This window comes from Mustelus asterias, chromosome 1 (genome assembly GCF_964213995.1).
Source record: "Mustelus asterias chromosome 1, sMusAst1.hap1.1, whole genome shotgun sequence".
Lineage (NCBI taxonomy): Eukaryota > Metazoa > Chordata > Chondrichthyes > Carcharhiniformes > Triakidae > Mustelus > Mustelus asterias.
In genome coordinates, this window is record NC_135801.1 from 126,871,654 (window position 1) to 126,898,233 (window position 26,580).

At 40.3% G+C, this 26,580-nt stretch overlaps 1 protein-coding gene across 8 annotated transcripts in view; it reads right to left on the bottom strand.

The window, feature by feature from the left end:
- LOC144497364 (kinesin-like protein KIF2A) overlaps positions 1-26,580 on the bottom strand; it is a 109,783-nt gene that overhangs the window by 41,987 nt on the left and 41,216 nt on the right. For all 8 annotated transcript variants that reach the window (XR_013498543.1, XR_013498542.1, XM_078218537.1 and 5 more), the window contains 5 exons: positions 24,529-24,580; positions 18,490-18,609; positions 7,495-7,595; positions 6,360-6,455; positions 5,452-5,506 (listed from right to left, as the gene is read on the bottom strand). Coding sequence is in view for 6 of the 8 variants with exons in the window: in XM_078218537.1 (XP_078074663.1) it covers positions 5,452-5,506; positions 6,360-6,455; positions 7,495-7,595; positions 18,490-18,609; positions 24,529-24,580 (424 nt within the window). In the remaining 2 variants the exon portion in view is untranslated. The remainder of the gene's footprint in view (positions 1-5,451; positions 5,507-6,359; positions 6,456-7,494; positions 7,596-18,489; positions 18,610-24,528; positions 24,581-26,580) is intronic.

Below are 26,580 nucleotides of genomic sequence, written 5' to 3' on the forward strand. Positions count from 1 at the left end.
CTCTGTCCACCTGTGACTCCACTTTCGAGGAGCTATGAACATGCACTCCTAGATCTTTGTTCTGTAACTCTCCCCAACGCCCTACCACTTCTGAAGTGTAGTCACTGTTGTAAGGTAGGAAAACACGTCAATCAAATTATGCGCTAGTTCTCACAAACAATGTGATAGAAAGTGGATTCTGGACTAACAAAGGTCATCAGGATTAGGTGAGAATGTGGAGTCGAGGGCACAATCAGATTAGCCATGATCTTATTGAAAGGAATTTGGCAGAATGGCCTACTCCTGCTCCTAATTTGTATGCTAATCATAGAAACTAGAAGCAGGAGTAGGCCATTGGGCCCTTCAAGCCTGCTCCGCGATTCATTTTGATCATGGCTGATCGTCAAATTGAATATCCTGATCCCCCCATATCCCTTGATCTCTTTAGCCCCAAGAGCTATATCTAATTTCTTCTTGAAATCAGAATGTAGCCTCAACTACATTCTGTGGTAGTGAATTCCACACATTCACCACCCCTCTGGGTGAACAAATTTCTCTTCACCTCGGTTCTAAAAGGTTTACCCCTTATCCTCAAACTATGACCCCTAGTTCTGGACTGCCCCACCATAGGGAACATTCTTTCTGAATCTACCCTGTTTAACCCTGTTAGAATTTTATAAGTTTCTATGAGATCCCCTCTCACTCTTCTAAACTCTAGTGAATATAATCTTAACCGACTTAGTCTCTCCTCGTGTGACAGATCTGCCATCCCAGGAATCAGCTTGGTAAACCTCTGCTGTACTCCCACTATAGCAAGGATTTCCTTCCTCACATAAAGGACACCAAAACTGCACACAATACTCCAGGTGTGACCTCACCAACACCCTATACAATTGCAGCAAAACATCCCTATCCCTATACTCAAATCCTCTCGCTATGAAGGCCAACATACCATTTTCCGCCTTTACTGCCTGCTGTACCTGCATGCTTACTTTCAGCGACTGATACACGAGAACATCGAGATCTCGTTGAGTATCCATCTCTCTCAATTTACATCCATTCAAGTAATGTCTTCCTATCATTGCAACCAAAGTGGACACCTCACATTTGTCCACATTATACTGCATCTGCCATGCAGATGCCCACACACACACAGCCGGTCCAAATCACACTGAAGCATCTCTGCATCCTTCTCACAGGTCCACCCCCCCCCCACCCAACTTTGTATCATCCAAAAATTTGGAAATAATACATTCACAGTTCCCTCTTCCAAATCACTGACATATAATCTGAATAATTGAAGTCCTAGCACAGATCCCTGCGGAACCCCACTAGTCACTGAATGCCTTTCAGAAAAAGACCCATTTATGCCAAACTCTTTGTTTCCTAATTGCTAACCAGCTTTCTACCTATCTCAAGGCATTACCTGCAATAAGACCCTGGTCAGACCACACTTGGAGTACTGTGCTCAGTTCTGGTCGCCTCATTACAGAAAGGATGTGGAAGCCATAGAAAGGGTGCAGCAGAGATTTACAAGGATGTTGCCTGGGTTGGGGAGCATGGCTTATGAGGATAGGTTGAGTGAGCTCGGCCTTTTCTCCTTGGAGAGACGAAGGATGAGGGGTGACCTGATAGAGGTGTATAAGATGTTGTGAGGTATTGATCGAGTGGATAGTCAGAGGCTTTTTCCCAGGGCTGAAATGGTTGCCACAAGAGAACACAGGTTTAGGGTGCTGGGGAGTAGGTACAGAGGAGATGTCAGGGGTAAGTTTTTCACTCAGAGGGTGGTGGGTGTGTGGAATGGGCTGCCAGCAACGGTGGTGGAGGTGGATTCGATAGGGTCTTTTCAGAGACTTTTAGATAAATACATGGAACTTAGTAAGATCGAGGGTTATAGGTAAGCCTAGTAATCGCTAAGATAGGAACATGTTCGGCACAACTTTGTGGGCTGAAGGGCCTGTATTGTGCTGTAGTTTTTCTATGTTTCTATGTTTCTAATCCCATGTGCTTTAACTTTACATTGTAGTCTGTTATGTGAGACCTTGTTGAAAGCTTTCTGAAAATCTAAATAAACCACATCCACTGGTTCTTCTTGGTCAACTCTACTGGTTACATCCTCAAAGAATTCCAATAGATTATCAAGCATGATTTCCCTTTGGTAAATCCATGCTGACTTTGCCTGATTATACCACTGCCTTCCAAATGCCAAATTATGAAATTCTTGATAATAGGCTCTAGCATCTTCCCCAATGCCAACATTGGGCTCACTGATCTATAGTTCCCGGTTTTCTTTCTACTTCCCTTTTTGAATAGAGGACTTACATTAGCTACCCTCCAATCTGTAGCAACCAGTCCAGTGTCCAAATAATTTTGGAAAATAATTTCAATCAATTTCCCCAAAACCATTTCTCTCCTAATGCTGATTTCCTTCAGCTCCTCACTAAAACATGTTTCTCTCAGCACTTCTGGTGCATTATTTATGTCTTCCTTTGTGAAGACTGAAACAAAGTACAAATTTATTTCCTCAGCCATTTCTTTATTCCTCGTTATGAATTCTCCCGTTTCTGACTGTAAGGGGCCTACATTCGTTTTTGTCAAACTTTTTCTCATTACATATTTATAGAAACTTTCAGTCAGTTTTTATGTTCCCCGCCAGCTTACTTTCATACTCTGATTTTTCACTTCTTAATCAATATCTTGGGCCTTCTTTGCTAAATTTTAAACTGCTCTCAATCCTCAGGCTTACTACTTTTACTTGTCAATTTGTATACTTCTTCCTTGAATCTGATACTACCTCTAATTCGCCTTGTTAGCCATGGCTTAGCCACAACTCCTGTACCACTCTTGCGCCAAACAGGAGTAAACAACTTCTGAAGTTCACCTATTCATTCTTCAAATGCCCGCCATTGCCTGTCCACTGTCTTTCCTTTCAGTAATGTTTCCCAGTCCATCATGGCCAATTCATGCCTCATATCATTATAGTTACCTTTATTGAGATTCAGGACCCTGGTCTCAGAATAAATTATATCACTATCCACCTTGACAAAGAATTCTACCATATTTTGGTCACTCGTCCCCAAGGGTTCTCTCAACTAGTTTGCCAACTAATCCTTTCTCATGGCACAACATTCAGTCCAAGATGACCTGCTCCCTTGTTGGTTCCTCAACTTATTGCTCCAGAAAACCATCCCGCATGCACTCTAGAAATTCCTCCTCTATTGTACTGTGACTAATTTAACTCTCCCAATATATATGCAGATTAAAGTCGCCCGTAATCACAGATATTCCTTTAACACATGCATCTCTGATTTCCTGTCTAATGCTTTTCCCAACATTACCACTGCAGTTTGGTGGTCTGTATATCACCCCCACCAATGTTTTTTGCCCTTTGCTGTTTAACTCAACCCATACAGATTCCACATCATCTATGCTGATATCTTTCCTCAATATCATCTTTGATCAACAATGTAACTCCACCACCTTTTCCTTTCTGTCTGTCCTTCCTAAACACTGTATAGCCTTCAATTTTTAATTCCCATCCTTGCTCACCTTGGAGCCACGTTGCTGTAATGCCAACTATATCATATCCCTTTACATCTATCTGTGCAACCAATTCATCCATTTTGTCTCGCATGCTCCAAGCATTCAGGTACAAAACCTTAAGGTGGGCACTTTTAACATTTATTTTCCCTTTCCTACTATCTTTTACTCAGTCGTTATCTGAGCCTGGCCCTTGATTTCACTGCCTATCACTTTCCTTATTCTCCTTATTGTCTTTTCCTCTTGTTCTTAATTCCCCTGCTCTGAATCCTTGCAAAGGTTCCCATCCCCCTGCCATATTAGTATAAACTCTCCCCAACCACTCTAGCAAGTACTCCCACTGTTCTGATTGAGGAATACATATTGACCAGGACACTGAGGTTAATAATTTCCCTGTTCTTCTTTGAAATAGTGTCAGAGAATTTTTACATCTACCTGAGGGGGCAGATTGAACTATCAGCTGTGATTTTTGTTTAAAAGTCCAAGACTGAGCTTGGAAGCTTGTAAATTAGTGGTGAGAGTGCCACGAACTGAGTCATAGTAGACACATAGAACAGAGACATAGTAACATAAAATACATCTTTCAGTCCAGTGAGCTAGTGGGCAAAAGAAATAAGTTGCAGCCCCATAGAGTATACAAATCATCAATAGTTTTGTCACAACAGGAGACAATGTGATGACTTCAGCCAGGCTAATGAGGTTGGCTTGCCAGAATATGAACGTCCTGATGAGTCCTAATTGATGGTCCAATCAGGGAGCCTCATGCTCCCTATTTAAAGCAGGTGCCATAGCAGGAAGCTACCGGGAGTGCTAGCTCTGTGTATATATTATAGTTTGTAAATAAAGAAGCTTGGTGACGGGGCTTTTGCCTCCATGGAGTTATTTCAGACAAATATAGAGTAAAGGCATAGGAAGCAAAAACATTTGTGTTAAGATTAGTTTAAAAAAAAGACAGGACCGAAAGATCCTGTTGCTGGCCAATGGTCTGATTATCACCAGGCATTGGGAAAAAAAAGAGATCAGCCAAACTTAAGATTAACTAAAGGCATTTGAGCCATGAGCTTCAGGAGCATAAAAATGTTTATTCCTTAGAGAAGGGTTGGTGGAAATAACACTCAAGATTCAAAGGAATTTACAGACTGAAACCCACCAACGTTCCCACAAATTTCAAAATCAGACATGTGCAAACCATTGATACTGCAAACCTTTTACGCGGAGGCTTGTGAATATGTGGCATCATAAAGGTTCGACTGATAGTTGTACCTATTGAAGATTCAAGCTTGGTTTAAAAGGAGACAGAACAGCTAACGTTAGTGTGCAACTGGGATTATAAATTTCAATTTGTATGTAGCTCACGAGTCAGTCTGAAGCCATCATGCACAAGTCTAGTCAATAACCAATAGTGATTTGGAAATCAAGCAGCTGCACTTTGGAGAACAGTCTTCTGTTGAGCTTTAGCGCAGGGGATGCGTCTTTGCAATTTTTGACACTCATTAGCAAAGGAAGACGTTTCTTGTAATTACTGTTTTACACTGGGTAGTATTCTTTTAGATACATTATATTCAATCAATATTGCCAGTGGTACCTAATCCGAACCAGTATGAAAGAAACTATCACCAAAGTCAAGATCATGTAATTGTGTGTGATGTCGAGTAATAAAATGTTTTATTCTCAGACCTTGGGTCTGACCACATTTTATGGCACATTCTTGAAAGAACAGGAGAGTGGAGGTAGCTCAGTACAGAAACTGACCAGTGGCATTGAACTCAAGGAAATAACTATGAAAACTCCAAAACTTAGTGTGATTAGTTTATGGAGTTAGTTGCATGTACTGCAAAGTCTTGTGTTCAAGGATATTTTGATGAGAGATCAGAGAGAGTCTGAATGAAATAATAGGATCAATTTGCAGATTTAAAATAAATAAGATTATACCTTTCTTATTTAGTGGTCGTTTCCTTACACAAACACATATTCTTTGTTCATCGATCTAAAAGGAAAACAAAAAGTTTCAGTTGCAGCACAAGCTGTACTAATCATGCGTGCAAGTAACGGTCATGCCACACAAGTATCAGGTGCACCTAAACCACATGGACTTCAGCAGTTCAAGGCAACAGCTCACCATCACCTTCTCAATGGTAAATAGTAATGGGCAACAATTGCTGGCCTCGCCAGCGATGTCCACACCTTCTGAGTGAATAAGAAAAATGCTTCCAGGCCAGCAAATCAAATTTGCAGACTTAATCTGTGCAGTCACTTAGAACCACTTTGATATAAAATCTTCAGTCGGCTCACTGGCACAGAAAAGAAAATTGTGGCTACTTCCTGTAATGCTATGCAAAATTATTGCAAAGTTACAGGAAATGAACGTAGGGTTTAAAAGAAACAAGTACAAGTACACTACATTTTAAAAAATGTAACTCTAAGGTTCTTTATATCCCAGATGAGTTATTGCCTCACAATCGTATGTCTTATAATCACATAATCAATGATCTTGTATAGACTGAATGAAAGTACAAATTTAAACAAATAGTTAGTATTTAAATAAGAATTTCACTCTGTACCAAACTGCCTCTGGAAAAGTCAAAGACTTTTTTTCACTTTAAATATATATTAACACAAAGTTATTAAAAGTGATTTGTTAAAACTGTACAATAATCATAGAAAGATGTAAAAATGTGATAATTACTTTGATATTAAAAAAACATACACCACTATCATGGTATTGTGCAACTTTAATAAAATATACCAAAAAGCTTAAATTCAATCATTCAAAATTGCATGAAGCAAACTTTTCAGTCTATTATATCAGTACAGTTTACTAGCTTAACCTTGTAACTTACAGGATCAGCAGCTGTAAGAGGTCGATAATCAAGACTTGATCTAAATTCTCTTATCATGCACATAATTTCCCAATTTGGATTTGTAGAATCAACGTCCTATTATATCAAACACACAATTATTGAAGTAATCATACACAATAACAAGATTACATTTAGTAGACAACAATTTGCATTCTAACACTGGTTTTCCAAATCTTGTGCTTCAGACAATATTTTCCAGAAGACCGTTTGCAAAAATGGGGACTCAATAAACAATTTAAGGTATTGGAGTGACAAATGATTGTCTTAACAGACCAATTTGATCCCAATAGTTCTCAACATTACCTCCTGTGAAGGCAGTCAAAGCTAATGAGAAAATGCTACATCTAAGAGGCAAGTTACAGAATTAGAGTCATAATAAACTGTGGGGAAACAAAAAATAAAGGTATTAATATTTAACCTCATTTTACTCTCACTAGCAGCAATTATAGGTTTGATTTTAGGGGTATCAAATGTCCTATAATATTTCACCCAAATTGCCATTCTTTGCAGGTTCCTGTTCAGCATATGTTGGCATTCAGTGATAGCCTTTAGAAGATCAGAGGAAATTATGGGTTAAAAATACTTTCATCTAGATATCAGACTATATTAGGTAGAGCCTAGGCCATTTTGCTCCGGTCCTAGATCAGGCACAACAAGGCCTATCATGATATCCTAATGCTACCCAGTTGAGATCAGTTGACTCAGGAAGGAGTCCTGGGATTGAACTTGGAATTTTCTTGGTTTTTACAGCACAGATCCACTTTCATCATTAAAAGAGATATCACATAACATGACTTTATCAAGTAAATTAACAGAAATTCTGAAAGTGCAGATCACATGAATCTTGCTACTTCGTAACCATATATTCCTGTTTATTTTACTGAGATCCAATATGGCTATAGAAATTTCTGGTAACAAGTCAGGAGAAGAAATTCCTAGTGATTGCATGAGCAAAACAGTATCTTTTACCATCTGAATATAATCAATCAAGTATTGCCAATCACCTGGTGGATAAGTAACTTATGGAAAAAACAGGATACAAAACTAAAATCTGTGTTGAAACTCAGGGAATGGGTGAAAAAGAAAGCATTTTGTGCCATAAACGATTGCAAACCTGAGCTCTTTTTTCTCTCATCTCTTGTTGCTGTATTCGCCGCTTTTCACGCTTTTCCTGGAGTTTTTCAACTTCTTTCACACAATTTGATTTTCTGCGTGCTGAAAGATGTATTTATCAGAACAGTACATATGCATTTGGTCAGTCATGTGATAAAACTGGCTAAATTAGCTATTTAGCGCACTGTAAGCAAGCACAATTTGGTTGACTAAATTGAAATCTATATATTAAGAAACTGCACGATTAGTGATGAAAATAGATACTTATGGTTTCATATACTTAATGCTTTGATACAACAATAAACTAATTTGCATTTTGTTTAGAACATCGAACAGTACGTCATACAGGACAGGCCCTTCGGCCCATGATGTTGTGCCAAACATGACACCAAATTAAACTAATCCCTTCTGCCTGCCCTTGGTCCATTTCTCTACATTTCTTGCATATTCACGTGCTTATCTAAAGGCCCCTTGAACACCCCTATTTTATCTGCCTGCACCGCCACCTCTGGCAGCGCGTTCTAAACACTGTGTAAAGAAAACTTGCTCCTCACATCTCCTTTGAACATTCCCCCTCTCACCTTAAGTGCATGCCCCCAGGATTAGACATTTCAACTCTGGGAAAAGATTCTGACTGTCAACCCTATCTATGCCTCTCATAATTTTATAGACTTCTATCAGGTCTCCCTTCAGCTTCCGCTGCTCCAGTGAAAACAACCCTAGTTTGTCCAGCCTTTCCTTACAGCTCATATCCTCTAATCCAGGCAGCATCCTGGTAAACCTCTTCTGAACCCACTCCAAAGCCTCCACATCCTTCCTGTAATGTGACGACCAGAATTGAACACAAGACTTTCAGCCAAACCAAAGTTCATGACATCCTGACTCTTGTACGCAATGCCCCGACCAATAAAGGCAAACATGCAAAATGTCTTCTTTACCACCCTATCTACATGTGTGGCCACTTTCAGGGAGCTACGGACTTGAACCCCAAGATCCCCATGTATATTAATGCTGTTCAGAATCCTGCCATTAACATATACTTACCCTTAACATTTGATCTCCCAAAGTGGAGCGCCTCACACTTGCCCAGATTACACTGCATCTGCCATTTCCCCGCCATACCTGCAACTGATCTACATCCTACTGTATCCTTTGACAACCTTCTACCACTATCCACAACTCCACCTATTTTTGTGCCATCTGCAAACTTACTAACCCATCCATCTACGTTTCATCCAAGTCATTTATATGTATTACAAATAGCAGAGGTCCCAGTATGGATCTCTGCGGAACATCACTAGTCACGAATCTCCAACCAGAAAAACACCCTTCCATCACTACTCTCTGACCTCTATGGGCAAGCCAATTCCGAATCCAAGTTACAAAGTCTCCGTGGATCCCTGCATTTTAATCTTCCGAAAGAGCCGATCATGAAGGACCTTGTTGAAAGCCTTACTAACCCAAATAGATTTTTCAAGGATCCTAATTACAATCACAAAGACCTCAAAATTATGTGCGGTAATTTACAAGTTCACACCAATTACACAGTCACAATTATTAATTCTTTTCCAGGAATATCAACACACAAGAACACGATGCCACTTAGAAGTGCAAACAAATTAGTGTCTCAAAAACTAGGAGGGGTGGAAAAAAATTAATCCGTGCATATCCAAGGCAAAACATCAGAGTGTGGTATACAATTTTTTTGTCCATGCAGCTAGTTCCTAATATGAGCTTCTCCAATACAGAATAAGGAAATTTAAAAACAAGAACAAAACTATTAGTTATTTCAGGTCATTCTTTTTTATAGCCCCTAAATTTTCTACATTGACCAGAAGGGGATCAATACATGGATAAAAATCTGAAAAATAACAAATTTCAAGTTGTTTCTGTAGTTTCAGAGTTATAAATAGTTACAACAGTTAAAAACTAGTTTGTATGTGGTCTGAATTTCACCAGCATACACTGCAAATGCACCTTACTGGTGAAGTGGGGTAATTGAAATAATTTGATATTAAACATTAATAGTTTTGCAGTAGGCAAATGTAGTTATGAGCATTAACAGCTTTAAAATAATAGTTCTGAGAGCCCTTTCTCAGCACGCCGGTGTGAGAAAGTAACAATTCACAAACTTAATGATCTTCACAGAATGGGTAAGCAAAAGTGTGATAAGAAAAACAGGCTTCAGCCTTCAGTTTGTTAAACTACAGCTGCAGCCAGTATAATATTGCTTATTAAGATTTATAGTGAAAGAGTAATAATCAAATGTTACACAACCTTGGTACCAATCAGACAAGATTACAAGCAGGGCTACGTCTTTCAAATATGTCTCTGAATAAAGTATCTGTTGTGTCCAAAGGATTGATGTTAGGAGACACAGAGGCTGACAAACTAACAGAGCTTCATTAATGCGTGTTCACTACAGGCTGCTTCTTTATTCTGCATCATTACTCATACTAGCGATCTGTGATGTCATCATCACGCATATATTATACAGTGCTCAATGTGTGATGGTTTTAAAATTAAGCCTGCAGGTCTCAGAGGTTCAAACAAACAAAGAACTTTATTTAGAATATGTCAACACTACAGGCTATGTTACACTGCCTGTTGCTTGTGCAAACGGCCAATGTCATGTAATCAGTTTCTTAAAATGCCTCTGTTCCACTGCAGGGTTGCTAGTGAGGAAACACTAGAAATACCACACGTACAGAACATTTCCTCCCCTTGTAGTCAAAGGTCCTTGACACAATAAACAGCATAACGTGAGCATTCAACGGTTTGGAGGTCGGTGTTCTCGGTGGTTGTCAGCGAACCTCCAATGTTTGCTTTTTATTGCTTGCTGCAACCTCTGGTATTTTTGGTTGGGTTTGGACGTCATTCACGATTGTCTTAATCGGAGTTGGCGTAGTGTTCAGAGGTTGACTTGGTGTCTGGTTCTCAACTAAGGTACTGCTTTCCCCAATTGGTTCGGTTAGTGAGGGGCTCTCAGGAAGGTCCATGGTCTCTTGGCACAGTTTGATTTGGTCTCTCTGTCAGCTCTGTCTGTGGCAAATTAGTTCCTGCCGCTGAAACTTGAATTGCATGTCTCCTCCGTATTACATTGTCTCGGGTTTGTATGGTGTAGGAGACTTGTCCTGTCTGCGCTTTGATGGTGGCAGGTATTCATTTGTGGCATAGTTCCTTGCTAGAACTTCTTGACCTGGAAAAAAAACACAACATACCACTTGTTCTCCCGCCATATAACCTGATCCTGCTGCTTTTTCCTCAAAAAATTCTTTTGTTTTTAAGCAAATCGAATGCTGTGCATACTTGATGTCAAACCATTCTCAACGCCCGAGAAACCTGGGTTGCTAAGTGTGCAGTATTTCTGTACGTGAGCAGGAATTGACTCAAGCATTTAGACAATGAATCTTGTTCTTTAGTTACCTTCAACAAATGTTTCCTTGTCTGTACAAAACGTCTACCAGCCCATTGTGGCAGGATGATAAGGAACAGGTTGGACATGTTCAATTCCATTCTCCTTCAAGTAATGTATGAGCTCTTGCAAAACAAACTGTGCCTTATGGGTTATTCAGGGTAAATAAATCTGAAGATTTCACCCAATCTCTCTACTTTCTCTGCTGATGTTGAATTGATTATGGCAACCTCAGGCCATTTCGAATGAGCATTGGCTAGAATGAGAAACATACGCCCTTCAAAACGTAATCAACATGTATGCGCTGCCTGGCCTTTTCTACTTGGAGCTTGGACACGGTGGACAGAGTACCCTTCGTCGTCCAGTACTTCCCTGGAGCGGAGAAGCTACAGCATCTCCTCCGGAGCCTTCAACATGTCATTGATGAAGACGAACATCTCGCCAAGGCCATCCCCACACCCCCACTTCTTGCCTTCAAACAACCACGCAACCTCAAACAGACCATTGTCCCCAGCAAACTACCCAGCCTTCAGGAGAACAGTGACCACGACACCACACAACCCTGCCACAGCAACCTCTGCAAGACGTGCCGGATCATCGACACGGATGCCATCATCTCACGTGAGAACACCATCTACCAGGTACACGGTACCTACTCTTGCAACTCGGCCAACGTTGTCTACCTGATACGCTGCAGGAAAGGATGTCCCGAGGCATGGTACATTGGGGAAACCATGCAGACGCGACGACAACGGATGAATGAACACCGCTCGACAATCACCAGGCAAGACTGTTCTCTTCCTGGGGGGGAGCACTTCAGCAGTCACGGGCATTCAGCCTTGGATCTTCAGGTAAGCGTTCTCCAAGGCGGCCTTCACGACACACGACAGCGCAGAGTCGCTGAGCAGAAACTGATAGCCAAGTTCCGCACACATGAGGACGGCCTAAACCGGGATGTTGGATTTATGTCACATTATCAGTAACCCCCACAGCTTGCCCCTGGTCTTGCAGAATCTCACTAGCTGTTCTGTCTGGAGACAATACACATCTCTATAACCTGTGTTGAATGCTCCCTCCACCCACATTGTCTGTACCTTTAAGACCTGGCTGGCTGTAGAGATTTGCATTCTAATTAGTATTCTGTAACTTGATTTCTGTGTCTGCACTGTTTGAGAGCACATTTCCACTCCATCTGACGAAGGAGCAGTGCTCCGAAAGCTTATGGTATTTGCTACCAAATAAATCTGTTGGACTTTAACCTGGTGTTGTGAGACTTCTTACTGTGGCCTTTTCTAACCATTTCCACAGGTGTAATAGGGCTAATGCCGGCAGGTTCACTATTTTTGCAAAAGACAAATACATTGCTGCCTTCTGCTCAATTTTGATATCAAGCCCTAGCCACCAAAAATAGCTTCTGGCTATCTTCTTCATCCATACAATACCACAGTGGCCTTCAGGTAATTGGTTTAATATACGTTTCTCGTAGTGGTGGAATGACGACTCTCCTTTCCCAGAGGAGACAACCTGCTTGTATGGATAATTCAAGTCTTCAAGTGGAATATGGTTACTCCTGAGGTCTTGCCTCGAAGTACCATGTCCATAATATCTGACAATACTGGATCACTTCTCGTATGCGACTCCACTTGTCCTGCAGTTACAAGAGTGTTATCTACTTGCATGAAATTGTAAGTTTCCACACAAACTACTTATTGATGAACTATTGGGTAAGAGTAGTCAGGAAAGTCCATCTGCATTTTCATGAAGCTTGACTGACAATACTTGGTTGTTATAATCTAGGTCAGAAATTCCAAGGTATTTTATGAAGTCAGCCTAGATCATAAGTTTTGCACTTTGAATTTGGCTAAGGTAAGCATAAGTGTTTCACTCCAGATATAATTCAAATGACTCACTAGGGAGCTTTTATCAAACAAAGTTTATTTAAGAATACAGTTAACAGAAAGAAAATTAGCAATAACTTTTACCAATTACAAACAAGATGAAATAATAACCATGATATTGTATAAACCTTAAAAGCGTAATGCACTGTTCCAACCAAACAAACCTCCTTACACCGTCCCAGGTTTAGCACAGAAAATAAGAATGCTCATATGGTTTTGCAGCTCTGCAACACTTGCTGTGAATTAGTTCTTTGGTTGGAGAATTGAAACTCTGGATTCTCCGCTCTGGAAAACCGAGCATCTCGAGGTTGAACTATAGCCACTGCTGGCCTCTAGCTAGCAAACCACCAGCAGCAAAATTTTCCCTCCAGGAAGGCAAGAAAACCTGCTTCCAGCTAGCTAGCAAAATTTATAATACCAGGAAGAGAGACAAACACACTCTCTCCAGCTTGGAGTCCAAACATCTTTTAACTAGCCAACAGCCATAACTGAAAGTAAAAAAACTCTTGGGAGAGGAATAAAACTGTCCCACCTGACCTGTCAATCAGCCCGTTTCCTTTTCATGTTTTACAAAACCCCCAGGTCCAAATTTGTTGTTGCAGGGTACTTGCTACTTACTGTACTCCCATTACTGTTATGGATTGTTTCAGGCAACGCCATGGCAAGCCTCTTTCCAAAGTTATTTCCTTCAGATTCCTCGATAATTTTTCAATTCCTCTAGTGGCTACAACCTTTGTTTGGCTCTCGTTGCCAGCTTTCTTGTCATGACAACTTTAATTATTCATTTTTCTTTTTGGCAGAAGACATGATATTTTGTTTGGTTTTCTCACCGTTCAATCTGACCTTTTTTTTAAATCATTTATGGTTAGTCTTTGGAGATTTCAATAAATCAAATGCTGAACATAATTGTTGCTTTATCATCAGTAATGCTGGAGAAATTCCCATTGTTGAATGAGCAGTATTCCTATACATGAGTAGGAATTGATTTAGACGTTCGGCCAACGCACCTTGTTCCCTGGTTACCCTTAAATATGTGCTTCATTGTTTGTACACAACATTCTACTAGTCCATTTGTAGCAGGATGGTATGGTGCAGACCTAGTAAGTTGAATTCTGTCCTTTAAGAAATCTGAGATACTTACTAATTGCTTAGGAAATCCAAATCTACTAATCTGGTGAACTGGTGCGGCAACAATAATCTCTCCCTCAACGTCAACAAAACGAAGGAGATTGTCATCGACTTCAGGAAGCATAAAGGAGAACATGCCCCTGTCTACATCAACGGGGACAAAGTAGAAAGGGTCGAGAGCTTCAAGTTTTTAGGTGCCCACTTCACCAACAACCTGTCTTGGTCTCCCCATGCCGACACTATAGTTAAGAAAGCCCACCAACGCTTCCACTTTCTCAGAAGACCAAGGAAATTTGGCATGTCAGCCATGACTCTCACCAATGTTTACAGATGCACCATAGAAAGCATTCTTTCTGGTTGTATCACAGCTTGTTCTGCCCAAGTCTGCAAGGAACTACAAAAGGTCGTGAATGTAGCCCAATCCATCACGCAAACCAGCCTCCCATCCATTAATTCTGCCGACACTTCCCGCTGCCTCGGCAAAGCAGCCAGCATAATTAAGGACCCCCCCGCACCCTGGGCGTTCTCTCTTCCACCGGGAAAAAGATACAATAGTCTGAGGTCACGTACGAATCGACTCAAGAACAGTTGCTTCCTTGCTGCCATCAGACTTTTGAATGGACTTACCTTGCATTAAGTTGATCTTTCTCTACACCCTAGCTATGACTATAATACTACATTCTGCACGCTCTCGTTTCCTTCTGTATGAATGGTATGTTTTGTCTGTATAGCATGCAGGAAACAATACTTTTCACTGTATGTTAATATATGTGACAATAATAAATCAAAAGAAACTAAAGAATTCTCCTAATATCTCGATCGTCTTTTCTGATTAAGTTAACTTCTTTATGGTAACTTCTGGCTACTTTGAATGAGCACGATTGTGACTAAGAAAATATATCCTTCAAGAGATCCTGTGTAGTTGACGTGCACCCATTGTCAAGCCTCTTCTGGCCCTCCCAAGGATGCAGCAGTGCTAACGGTGGCAAGCTTCGCACCTTCGTGCATGAAGAACACATTCCAGCCTTCTCCTCTATTTTTGCGTCCAATCCAGGTGACCAGATATAGCTCCTTGATATCTCTTTCATTCTCACAAATCAACAATGCCCTTGTCTAATTTGTCCAACAAGTGTCTTCTCAATGGTGGCGGAATGATTACTCTGAGCCCCCAAAGAAGACATCCTGACTGTACAGATAAAACCATACTCCACTAGAAAACTGGAGTTAAGTCAGGTTTTGGTTTTAAGGTCTTGCCTTTTAGCACCATCTCCATCACTTTGGAGAGTATCAGATTGCTCCAAGTATACTTCTTGTCCTGAAGTGACAGATGTAAAGTCTATCTGTTCAGTAGAAGAATTGACCGCTTGAATTACTTGCTGATAAACTATTTGGTAGTGGTAAACAAGAAAGCCCATTTGCATTACAATGAAGACTGGATTGTCAATACTTGATGGTATAAGTGTGTGCAGACAAAAGCACTGACCATCACTACATTCTGTTGGCTGCCAATGATGGTATTCCTCTATGTGGTCCAAAGATTGTCATTGATGGATGACGGTCCAGCAATAGTGTAAATTTCCTTCCATACAGGAACTGATGGAATCTCTTTACTCCAAAGATTATTCCTAAGGGTTTTCTTTCAATTTGTGTGTAGTTACTTTCAGCTTTGCTCAAATGTTCTGTACACAAAGGCAATGGGTTTCTCCTCACCTGATGGCATGATGTGGGATTCCACTGCTCCAACAGCATAGGGAGATGCATCACACACTAACTACGGAGGTAGGTTTGGATCTAAATGCGTCAGGATTTTAGATTTGAGCAATACCTTCTTGGCTTGCACGAAAGAGTTGTTGCACTGATCCGACGACCACTTCGACTTCTTGTTTTGGCACAGCAGGTTATGCAATGGTTTTAAAACGGTCACCAAATTTGGAACAAATCTTTCATAGTAGTTCGACAATCCTAAGAAGGATTGCAACTGATCAACTTTCTGAGGTGCGGACACCTCTGTAATAGCCTTGATCGTCAAAGAAAATTTCTGAAGGTCACATGTCCCAAATACTCGACTGAAGAATTCGCACTTGCCTTTGTGGATTCTCAGTCCATAGATCTCCAATCCTTGAAGAGTGGCATCCAGATTCCGATCACATTCTTGTTCATCTTTACCAGTAACCAGAATGCCATCCAGGTAACAGTGGACTCCGATTAACCCACTCAGGATTTGGTCCATTGCTCTTTGCAACAATGGCAGAGCTAATGTGATACCAAATGGCAATCTTAGATATCGAAAACAAACCTTTATGTGTCACAATCATTAGAAATTAGGGGTCCAAAAGGAGGGACTAAAATAGAGTAATTGAAATAACTCAATATTAAACATGAATAGCTTTGAAGTAGGCAAATGTAGTTTATGAGCATTAACAGTTTTTAAATAATAGTTATTAAGGCCCATTCTCAACAAGCTGGTGTGGGAAAGTAACAGTCACAAACTTAATTACCTTCACAGAATGGGTAAGCAAAAGTGTGATAAAAGCACAGACTTCAGCCTTCAGTTAGATATATTACAGTTGCAACCTGTATAATGCTGCTTATTAGGATTTATAGGTGAAAGGATGATAACCAAAATATACAAGTGTATTACACAGCCTTGGTACTAGTCAGACAAGATTAGGAGCAGGGCTATGTCTTTCAAATATGTCTCTGCATTCTAGCTTTAAGTTGTACAAGTTACCTTTGGCTGGTGCTGACATTGCACAAACTTGGTATCCTTTTCACAGTAACTTCATTGCAGTGTTAGTGTCATAAGTAGGCTTACATTAATAAATACATTTTTTAAAACTACTGTGGTGGGCATTCAGTGAACAACCTGTTCAGCATTGGACTCTGTGCCACTATTATAATTTGCAGGTAACACAAACGTTTGTGTGCTGTGTGGGATTTTGAAAATGTTACTTTTTGTATTAAAGAGTTCTACGCTGGTCTGAAGTATTATGCTCCCAGTTGATATTTTAACAGGATGGGAAGATCCAAGAATGGAACCCTGGCTCAAAAAACTGTAACTTTTATTTATTTTTTCAATCAAATGTGGAGGAAGAGTACAGGACCGTTAATTAGTTTTAACAACAATAAAAAGACATTTGTTAAACATGAAAAAAAAATTATAATACAATATTCCTTTACTCCCCCATTAGCTTCACAATTATACACAAAGATTAACATAGATGACATGAGAAGTTACAATGGTCTTTTTGACGTAAAAAGTCCTTTTGACGTACACAAGTTGACGGTGCTCAAACACAAACTCCCCCCTGAACCCAAGTTAATGTCTATGGACCAAAACAGAAAATGCTGAAAAACTTCAGCAGGTTTGACAGCATCTGTGGAGAGAGAATAGAGCCAATGTTTCCTGATTCCTGAGTTTTTCTAGCATTTTCGGTTTTAGATTCCAGCATCTGCAATATTTTGCCTTTATCTTAGTGAATATGGATTTCTCCTCAGAATCCCTCCAGATAATTATCACATAAGAGTTTCCACATTTCACTCCCAAAAGCACGCTTTAAAATCTTCTCTCACAATAATGCTTTCACTTGGTGGTTTGCATCCAGAAATCCAGTCCAGGATTTTCAAATGACATTTTTAAACAAAAGTTCCGCTCCACATTTAACAGCAAATCCAGTAGAGGATTGGCTGTTAAATGTGCACCCTTAGATTTCCTTTGTCCCAACTGCTTTTACACAAACTCCGAGATCCAGTCAACGATTCCCAGTTATTTAAATTCACATTCCACAGGCTGTAGTAAAATCTCACAAATCAGAAAATCACTTCAGATGTCTTTATGGAGCTTCAGCCTTACTCTCAGCTCGGCCTGTCTTTACTGAACAGTCCTCTGTTCAAGTACCTTTAACCGCAGACTGCTTGGAAACTTCTCTTCATTTCTCTAGTTTCCTTAACTGGCTGCTCTTTGGATAACAATTGTAAGAGATGATTTGATCAAATCCTTTAAGGTCCTGAAGGGTCTTGACAGGGTGGATGAGAGGAGGATGTTTCCTCTTGTCAGATAATCTAGAACTTGAGGTAACTAGTTTAAAAACAAGTGATCACTCATTTGAAATGGAGGATGAGGAGGAGGAGAAATTTTTTCTCAGACAGTCGAGAGTCCCTGGAATTCTCCTCCTCAAAAAGGCAGTGGAAGCAGAGTCTTTGAATACTTTTAAGGCAGAACTAGATAGATTATTGATTAACAAGGGGATGAAAGGTTATTGGCGTGGGGGCCAGTTTGAGGTACCAGGTGGCCCACTCCTGCTCCTAATTTGTATGTTGAATACTGAGTTTACACAGGCATTTTCACTATGATTGCGGACACAGGAATCTATCATGGAAAATAAATAAAACTAAGACCAGTTGAGTGTTACTTGAAAGTAACCATACTGTGTTGTCAATTATCCTCCACCCTATAGTCCAGTTCACCATCACTTGAGCCTTGATTTGGGTGCCCTGTGGCATTTCACACCAGTTAGTGTATTTCATATAAGACACATAATTATATTGCACTTACATGGTGGTGCAAAATCTTTTTTTCCAGGCTGGGCGGGTGAGATATCAGAAGCACTGCCATTCTGATGAGTAGCTGAAGAATGCTCTGGAAGCTGACTTGGTCTTGATCGGGTTGAAGCAACTGTGAGAATAGGAACAAAATTAATTGCAGTTTGGTAAATTTTCTCAGTGCAATAAATAAACCACAGTGAAAAAACCCAAAGTAAGTCTTACTTATTCTGAACAAGATCTCGGCGAAAGTAAACCATTGACATGATTTTTAAAAAGCTTGCATTTATATAGCATCTTTCACTGGATCACTGGACACCCGAAGCACTTTGAAATTGTAGTCATTGTAATATGCAGCTAATCTTTCAAAGGATGAATTCCAAAATTAGGATCCAACTAGTTAAAACTTGGAAATATCAGCTTACCACACTTCCTTATTTGGTATATTTCTTTATTGGCAGAGTATCAATATTAGACCAATGGTTAGTCTCATGTAGTTGTTTTTGGGAAGTGTTGAGGAACAGATAAGGATGAATATTATCTCCTTTTATGTGTACAATCGGAATACAAATTTGCACAAATCCATCTCAATTTCCTGCCAAACTATTCTTTTTTGTAATTTATTTATGGGATGTGGGCATCACTGGCTAGGTGTTGAGCCTGTGTATGGTTTGCTTCAATTATGCAAATCCTTAATTTTAAGATATTTCTGCCTGTGCAATTACATTTAAATGCTAAACTTCAAAAATTAACTAATCCAGCTTTAACTTGACTACATTTTAAAACTCAGGAGGCATGCTGGGTTAGCTTGAAACTGACTGCATTTTTGAAAAGTCCTGTGCCAGCAAAACAGGCTTTTCATAAGCCAAACAAGGTTTTCATAAACAACATCTCTGAGGTCGATTTCTTCAAGTTAGAGACATCATGTGCAGAACAATTTCAATAACAACGGTAACGAATAACATATATTGTAGTTTCAGCTCTATGTTTTCAGTCCAGTTTAGCTTTGCTTTTGAGTTCTGTTTTTGATCAGTACAGGATGGGCAGAAGAAGCCAGTCTCTCTCTCTCTTTTCTCTTCGCTTTTGTAATGACTTAATTTTAAGTTCTGTTAAAAAAAAATTCATTTAAACTCTGTAACCGTGCCATCTTTGTATATTCAAAGGAATGAATGGACCCTACACTAGGTTAGCATTTATTACCTACCCCGAATTGCCCTCGAGAAGGTAGTGGTGAGCTGCCTTCTTGAACCGCCGCAATCTATGTGGTATAGGTACATCCACAGTGCTGTCAGGGAGTGTGTTCCAGGAACTTGACACAGTCACAGGTGAATGAAGGGTAATATATTTCCAAGTCAAAGTGGTGCATGCTTGGACGGGAACTTCAAGGTACTGTTCCCATGTATCTGCTGCCCTTGTCCTTCTAGATAATAGAGGTTTTGGGTTTGGAAGGTGCTGTTAAAGGAGCCTTGGTGAGCTGCTGCAATGCATTCTATAGATGCTACACACTGCTGACACTGTGCATTGATGGTGGAGGGAGTGAGTGTTTGTGGATAGCACGCCAATCAAACAGGCTGCTTTGTCCTGGATGGCTCAAGTTTCTAGAGCATTGTTGGACTGCACTCATCCAGGCAAATGGAGAGCCACACTCCTGACTTGTACCTTGTGAATGGTGGATACGTTTTGGGGAGTCAGGAGGTGAATTACTCGCTGCAGGATGCGATGGCATCATGGTACTGTCACTGGTTAGTAATCCAGAGATCCAGGGCAAGATCTGGGGACCTGTGCACAAATCTCACCACGACAGATGGGTGAAAATTGAATTCAATAACAAAAACTGGAATTAAAAACCTAGCAATGAACATTAAACCATTGTCGATTGTCGTAAAAACCCTTCTTTGGGGGTGGGGGGGGGGGGCATATAGGGGTGGGCAATAAATGCTGATCCAGCCAGTGATGCTCCACATCCTGTAAATGAATTAAAATGTTCTCCTGTTGTAGCCACTGTTGTTGCATGTGACCAGTCCAGTTCAGTTTCTGATCAATCCAACCCCAGGATGTTGATTGGGGGGTGGTGTGCAATTTAGTGATGGTAATACCATTGGATGTCTAGGTTAGATTCTCCTTTGTTGGAGGCGATTGCTGCCTGGTACTTCTTTAGACTCAAAGCAGGAAAAAAGTTAATGAAATGCAAGATGCAATAGGATACATATTAATTTAGGCACGGAAGAAAAACAAGTTTTTACAGATATAAAATATTTTCAAAACTGAAAAGTAACCATGAAACACGTTTGAAAATTAAAATGTTTTGGAGTTTAATATGAACATTTCAATAATTGTAACGGAAAAGTATCAAATATAAATTTGAATCCTGTACTATGTACAAGTGCATCTAATTTTCAAATACTTCAAACTTCCCAATCTTTAGCGAATTTTCACTTTGTTACATTAAAACAAAAAATTGCATAGTACGAAAGTGTAGCCTCATTTTTTAATTCTAAAAGTTCAAAATACAGTAATATACAAAAGCTTCTACACATTACAGGAGACATTTTAGTTCTTGAATAATTTTTTAAAATATTAGCAACTGCATAATATGCAAAACTAAAATCCAAACATTTAAATAAAACGTTTTGCACTTATTTAAATCCTAGGAAGTGACAACTTTTAATACTAACTGAAATAAACAGTTGACCAAATGGAAGACAGAATTAATACTCATGCTAAAAATCAACAGACCAAGATTGCTTTCTTCACTACCTGCTATGACATCAAAACCTGGTATTTAAATGAAAAGAACATTGACAGAACAAAAAGAATGCAAATTATTTTTTTTAAGTTATCTGATATTGATATAAATCATTTTTAACCTAAATTTCAAATCTAGCCACACCTAAAAAATGACATGCCAACCTGGTGAAGCTACAATACAGGAAGCTACAATACGGGACCACATGCATGGGTAAACAGCATGCTATTGACAGAGCACAATGATCCGACAACCAACAAATCAGATCAAAGCTCTGCAGTCTTGCCACATTTAGTCATGAATGGTTGTGGACAAACAAAATGTGAGGCAATGGCACCACAAAAATAATGATGGCAAAGCTCATTATGTCAATGCAAAGGAAAACACCAAGTGGTGAGCCATCTTGGCCCCCTGCTAAGGTCCCTAGCATTATAGGTGCCTGTCTTCAGCTGTAGGAACATAAGACCTAGAAATAGGAGAAGGCCATTCAGTCCTTTAAGCTTGCTCCACCATTCAATAATCAACTCCATTTTCCTGTCGGCCTCCCATAACCTTCCATTCCCTCATTGATCGAAACTCTGGCTAACTCTGCCTTGAATGAATTCAAAATTTGAACATTGATTCATTTTGAACAATTTGATTCATTCCACGTGATAAAGAAACAGTTGAAGACACTAGAAACAGGAAAGATTACAAGCTCTGATAACATCACTCCAGAACTCGCCATGCCCCTAGTCAAGCTGTTATAGCACCAGTCCAATGCTATGCAAGTACAACTCTGGCATCTAACCAATGAGGAAACTTGCCCAGGTATATTCTGTCCACAAAAAGCAGGACAAATGCAATCCAGTCAATTGCAGCCCCATTAGTCTATTCTCAACTATTACCAAAAGTGACGGAAGTGTCATTGAGAGCACTCAGCAAGAACACGCTCACTGACACTCAGTTTGGGTTCCACCAACCCCACTCAGCTACAGACCTTATTACAGCCTTGGTCCAAAATTCAACAACAGAGTACATTCCATGGGTGAACTTAGATTGGTTGTTCTTGAGATTAAGGCAGCATCTGACCAGGTGTGACATCAAGGAACCCAAGCAAAATTAAGTCATTGGGACATAACGCTTCACTAATTAAAAGTTTAGAATTTATTTACTAGTGTCACAAGTAGGCTCAACACTGCAATGAGGTTACTGTGAAAATCTCCAAGTCGCCACACTCCGGCACCTGTTCGGGTGCACGGAGGGAGAATTTAGCATGGCCAATGCACTTAACCTGCACATCTTTGGGCTGTGGGAGGAAACTCATGCAGACACAGGGGAGAACGTGCAGACTCCACACAGACAGTCACCCAAGCTGGGAATCGAACCTGGATTCCTGGCGCTGTGAGGCAAGATTGCTAACCACTGTGCCGTCATGAGTCATACCTAACACAAAGTCACTCCCAACTCTCCAGCACAAGTTCACCTCTTCTTGCCACATCAGGTTGAAAATTCCATCGTCCAGCACTCCACTCTGCCAGTTTGCCCAGATACAATTGCCACTAATAAGGCACACCTCAACATATCCCCCTCTCGTCTTGAAGGTGACGTCACAGGTGGAGAAGGTGGTGAAGGCGGCATATGGCATGCTCGCCTTTATAGGACGGGGCATAGAGTATAAAAGTTGGGGTCTGATGTTGCAGATGTATAGAACGTTGGTTCGGCCGCATTTGGAATACTGCGTCCAGTTCTGGCCGCCACACTACCAGAAGGACGTGGAGGCTTTGGAGAGAGTACAGAGGAGGTTTACCAGGATGTTGCCTGGTATGGAGGGGCTTAGTTATGAGGAGAGATTGGGTAAACTGGGGTTGTTCTCCCTGGAAAGACGGAGGATGAGGGGAGACTTAATAGAGGTGTATAAAATTATGAAAGGCATAGAAAGGGTGAACGGTGGGAAGCTTTTCCCCAGGTCGGTGGTGACGTTCACAAGGGGTCATAGGTTCAAGGTGAAGGGGGGGAGGTTTAACACAGATATCAGGCGGACATATTTTACACAGAGGGTGGTGGGGGCCTGGAATGCGCTGCCAGGCAAGGTGGTGGAGGCGGACACACTGGGAACGTTTAAGACTTATCTAGATAGCCATATGAACGGAGTGGGAATGGAGGGATACAAAAGAAAGGTCTAGTTTGGACCAGGGAGCGGCGCGGGCTTGGAGGGCCGAAGGGCCTGTTCCCGTGCTGTATTGTTCTTTGTTCTCATGTGACAACAGTCCTGACAATCCAGAAATTCTAATGTAAAACCCCTATAAACAGTCTAATGGGCTCTAATAAAATCGTTCCCCTTCATAATGAGTTTTACTTCTGCTTCTCATCATTTCTTACAGAATAACTACAACACATGAAATAGAAGCAGGAGTAGGCCACCAGGTCCTTCAAGCCTGCCCCTCCATTCAATACAATCATGGCTGATCTATGCCGACCTCAACTCCTTTTCTGTGCCATTTCCCCATAACCCTCTATTCCTTGATCTATCAAATATTTATCCACCTCCACTTTAAATACTTCTAATGGACTTGCTTCCATTTTGGGCCAGAAAATTCCAGTGATTCACCACCCTCTGCGAGAAGAAATTTTTACGCACCTCAGTTTTAAATGAATGGTCCTTTATCTTGTAGCTACATTCCCTTGTTCGAGACACTTCCATTAGTGAAAAGTCATGATTCATGCACTAGAACACCTAGATCCCTCTGTACTTCACTCATCTGGAATCTCTCTCCATTTAGATAATAATCTCCCTTTTGATTCCTCTTACTAAAGTGCATGACCTCACACTTCCCCACATTAAACTCCATTTGCCAGGTTTTTCCCAAGTCTATCTATATTTGTTGGAGAATCAAAATATCCTCATCACAACATACCCTTCCACCTATCTTCATATTATCAGCAAATTTGGAAACCTTACATTCTGTTCCTTCCTCCAGGTCATTAATGTAAATAAATATTGAACCAAGACCTGTTCCTGGGAGAGATCCAATTCTTTTTCTGCCGATGTCTCCACAAAAGCTGTCCTTTGTTCTGTGAGATACTGTGACAGATGCTAAAACTGGCAGCCTGCACCTCAAAAGGTTTCTACTGGAGCGACTCTCCCCATGGAAACTTGAAATCACACGGGCATTTCCCCGAACTGTGGTGTTTATCAGAACTTTTTGTTTCGCTAAAGGGAACATTTTAAAACAATTATCTTGTAATGTTCAGTTTTCATGACAATATCATAATAGCATACATATACACAATGGAAAGTGCATCATCATCCCAATTTAAAATTACCTCTGTTATCTTTGGAAGGAGTTTCATTCTTAGCAGCCACAGTTCGACGATTCTTTAAAAGAAAGCATTGGCAGTGTCAGAATTTTATAAATTAAAGACAAAAAAATGTAACTCAGGCTACCAAACCTACAGTTTCTAACAAGTCACGTTATAGTGGCCGTTTCTTTAATGACAGAAATGATAGTGATGAAATATTACACAAGAGATGGACGGTGAGGAAATTGGAAAAATCAGATATGGTTCTTGAAATTTCAGAAGATTGTTACAGTCCATATTAGTGTGCTTCAAGAAATGGTATGGGGCTTATGTGCAGGACGAGGTTGACAAAGATGAGAGAGAGGAGGACTTGGGAAGGTACGAAGGATGAGGATGACTGTGAAAGGCTAAAGGAATTGAGTTTTGGGAGAGGAAGCCAAGGAGTTTCATTGAATCACAGACTTGTTATAGTACAGGAGGCCATTCAGCCCTTTGGGTCTACACTGGCTCTCTGAAGGAGCAATTCACTATGTGCAGGGGAGAAGGCAGGAGAATTGCACTTTCATCCTTTTCAGCAACAGTCCAATTCCCTTTTGAATGTTTCGATTGAATCTACCTCCATCATACTCTCAGGAAATGCATTCCAGACCATGACCACACTTTGAAGAATGTAAACAATGAAAGAGAGAATGGAGAGTTAGTAGAGGGTGAGGTGCTCAAAAGAGGGGAAATGACAAAGGGATAAGAACAAGTTGTTGTTGTACTATATTGGTTGTGGGGATGAGGCATAGGGGAAAAGAATTAGTAATGGAGAGGGTTGATTAACGTGATGCAGTTCCATGTACACTTTCAAAAGCATTGATAAAGTGTCACATAATAGGATTGATTAATGGGCAGTAGCAGTATGGATACAATGAGACAGAATGCAAAGTAGTAGTGATGAACACTTGCTTCTCAGTGGTGCCCTCCAGACTCAGTATTGCATCAACAACTTGGACTTGGCTTTACAGGGCCTAATTTAAAAGTCTGCAGATGGCACAAAACTTGAAAAAGCAGTAAACGTTGAGGAGGTTACTTACATTCTTCAGGAGTTGTGAAAGGGACAGATGCAGTTTGGTACAAGAATGAGAAGTAACGTGAATTTAATGTTACAATTTTAAAAGGGATGCATGAACAGAATCACACAAACCTTTGAAGCTTGGAAGACAAGTGAATAAAAGCTGTTAAAAAGCATTCAGAATCCTTAGCTTTCTAAACAGAGGCATAGAATACAAAAGGAAGGAAGGTATGCCAAATACTTATAACTCTTCTTTAAAATTCTTTCATGGTGTGTGGGCACCATTGAGCAGGCCATCATTTGTTGCCCATCCCTAACTGCCCTCAAGGAGGTAATGGTTAGACTTCCAGCTATACAGTAACTCTGGACAGCACAGCAGCACACTTCAGGAAGGGTGCAAAACCATAAAGAGGGTGCTGAGAAGATTGACTGGAACTCAGTTATATGAAGAGACTAGAAAAGCTGAACTGTTCTCCTTAGACCAGAGAAGGTTAAGGAAAGAGATTACATAAGACCTCCTCAAAATCATGAACTGTAATGGAATAAGTAACGTAAAAAAACTAGGGGATACAAACTTAAGATAACTGAATAAAGAATTGGAGGCAAAACAATGACTTAACATTTTTGGGCAGAAAGTTACGATGATTGGAAATGTGTTGCCTGAAAAGGGTGTAGGAAACAGATTTAATAACTTTCAAACGTGATTGAGTGAAAACTAGGAGAGGAAAATTATGATGGACAATGGGGAAAGGATGAAGGTAACTGGATAGCTTTCACAAAGATAGCACAGTCACAATGGGCTGCTCCTATGCCATATCTATGATTCTAAAGGAAATTACTTTTGTTATGGACATTATCACAATTGGAGAGTCTTCAACTGCTGTGCAAACAAATCCATCCATTGGTTCTTCACTGATGCTGGCAAGAACTTGCCTGATGTCATAACCGCTCTTGGGAACAAATCTATGAGTAATTTCCCACATGGTACAGAAAACTATAGAGATCTGCCAGAAATATTG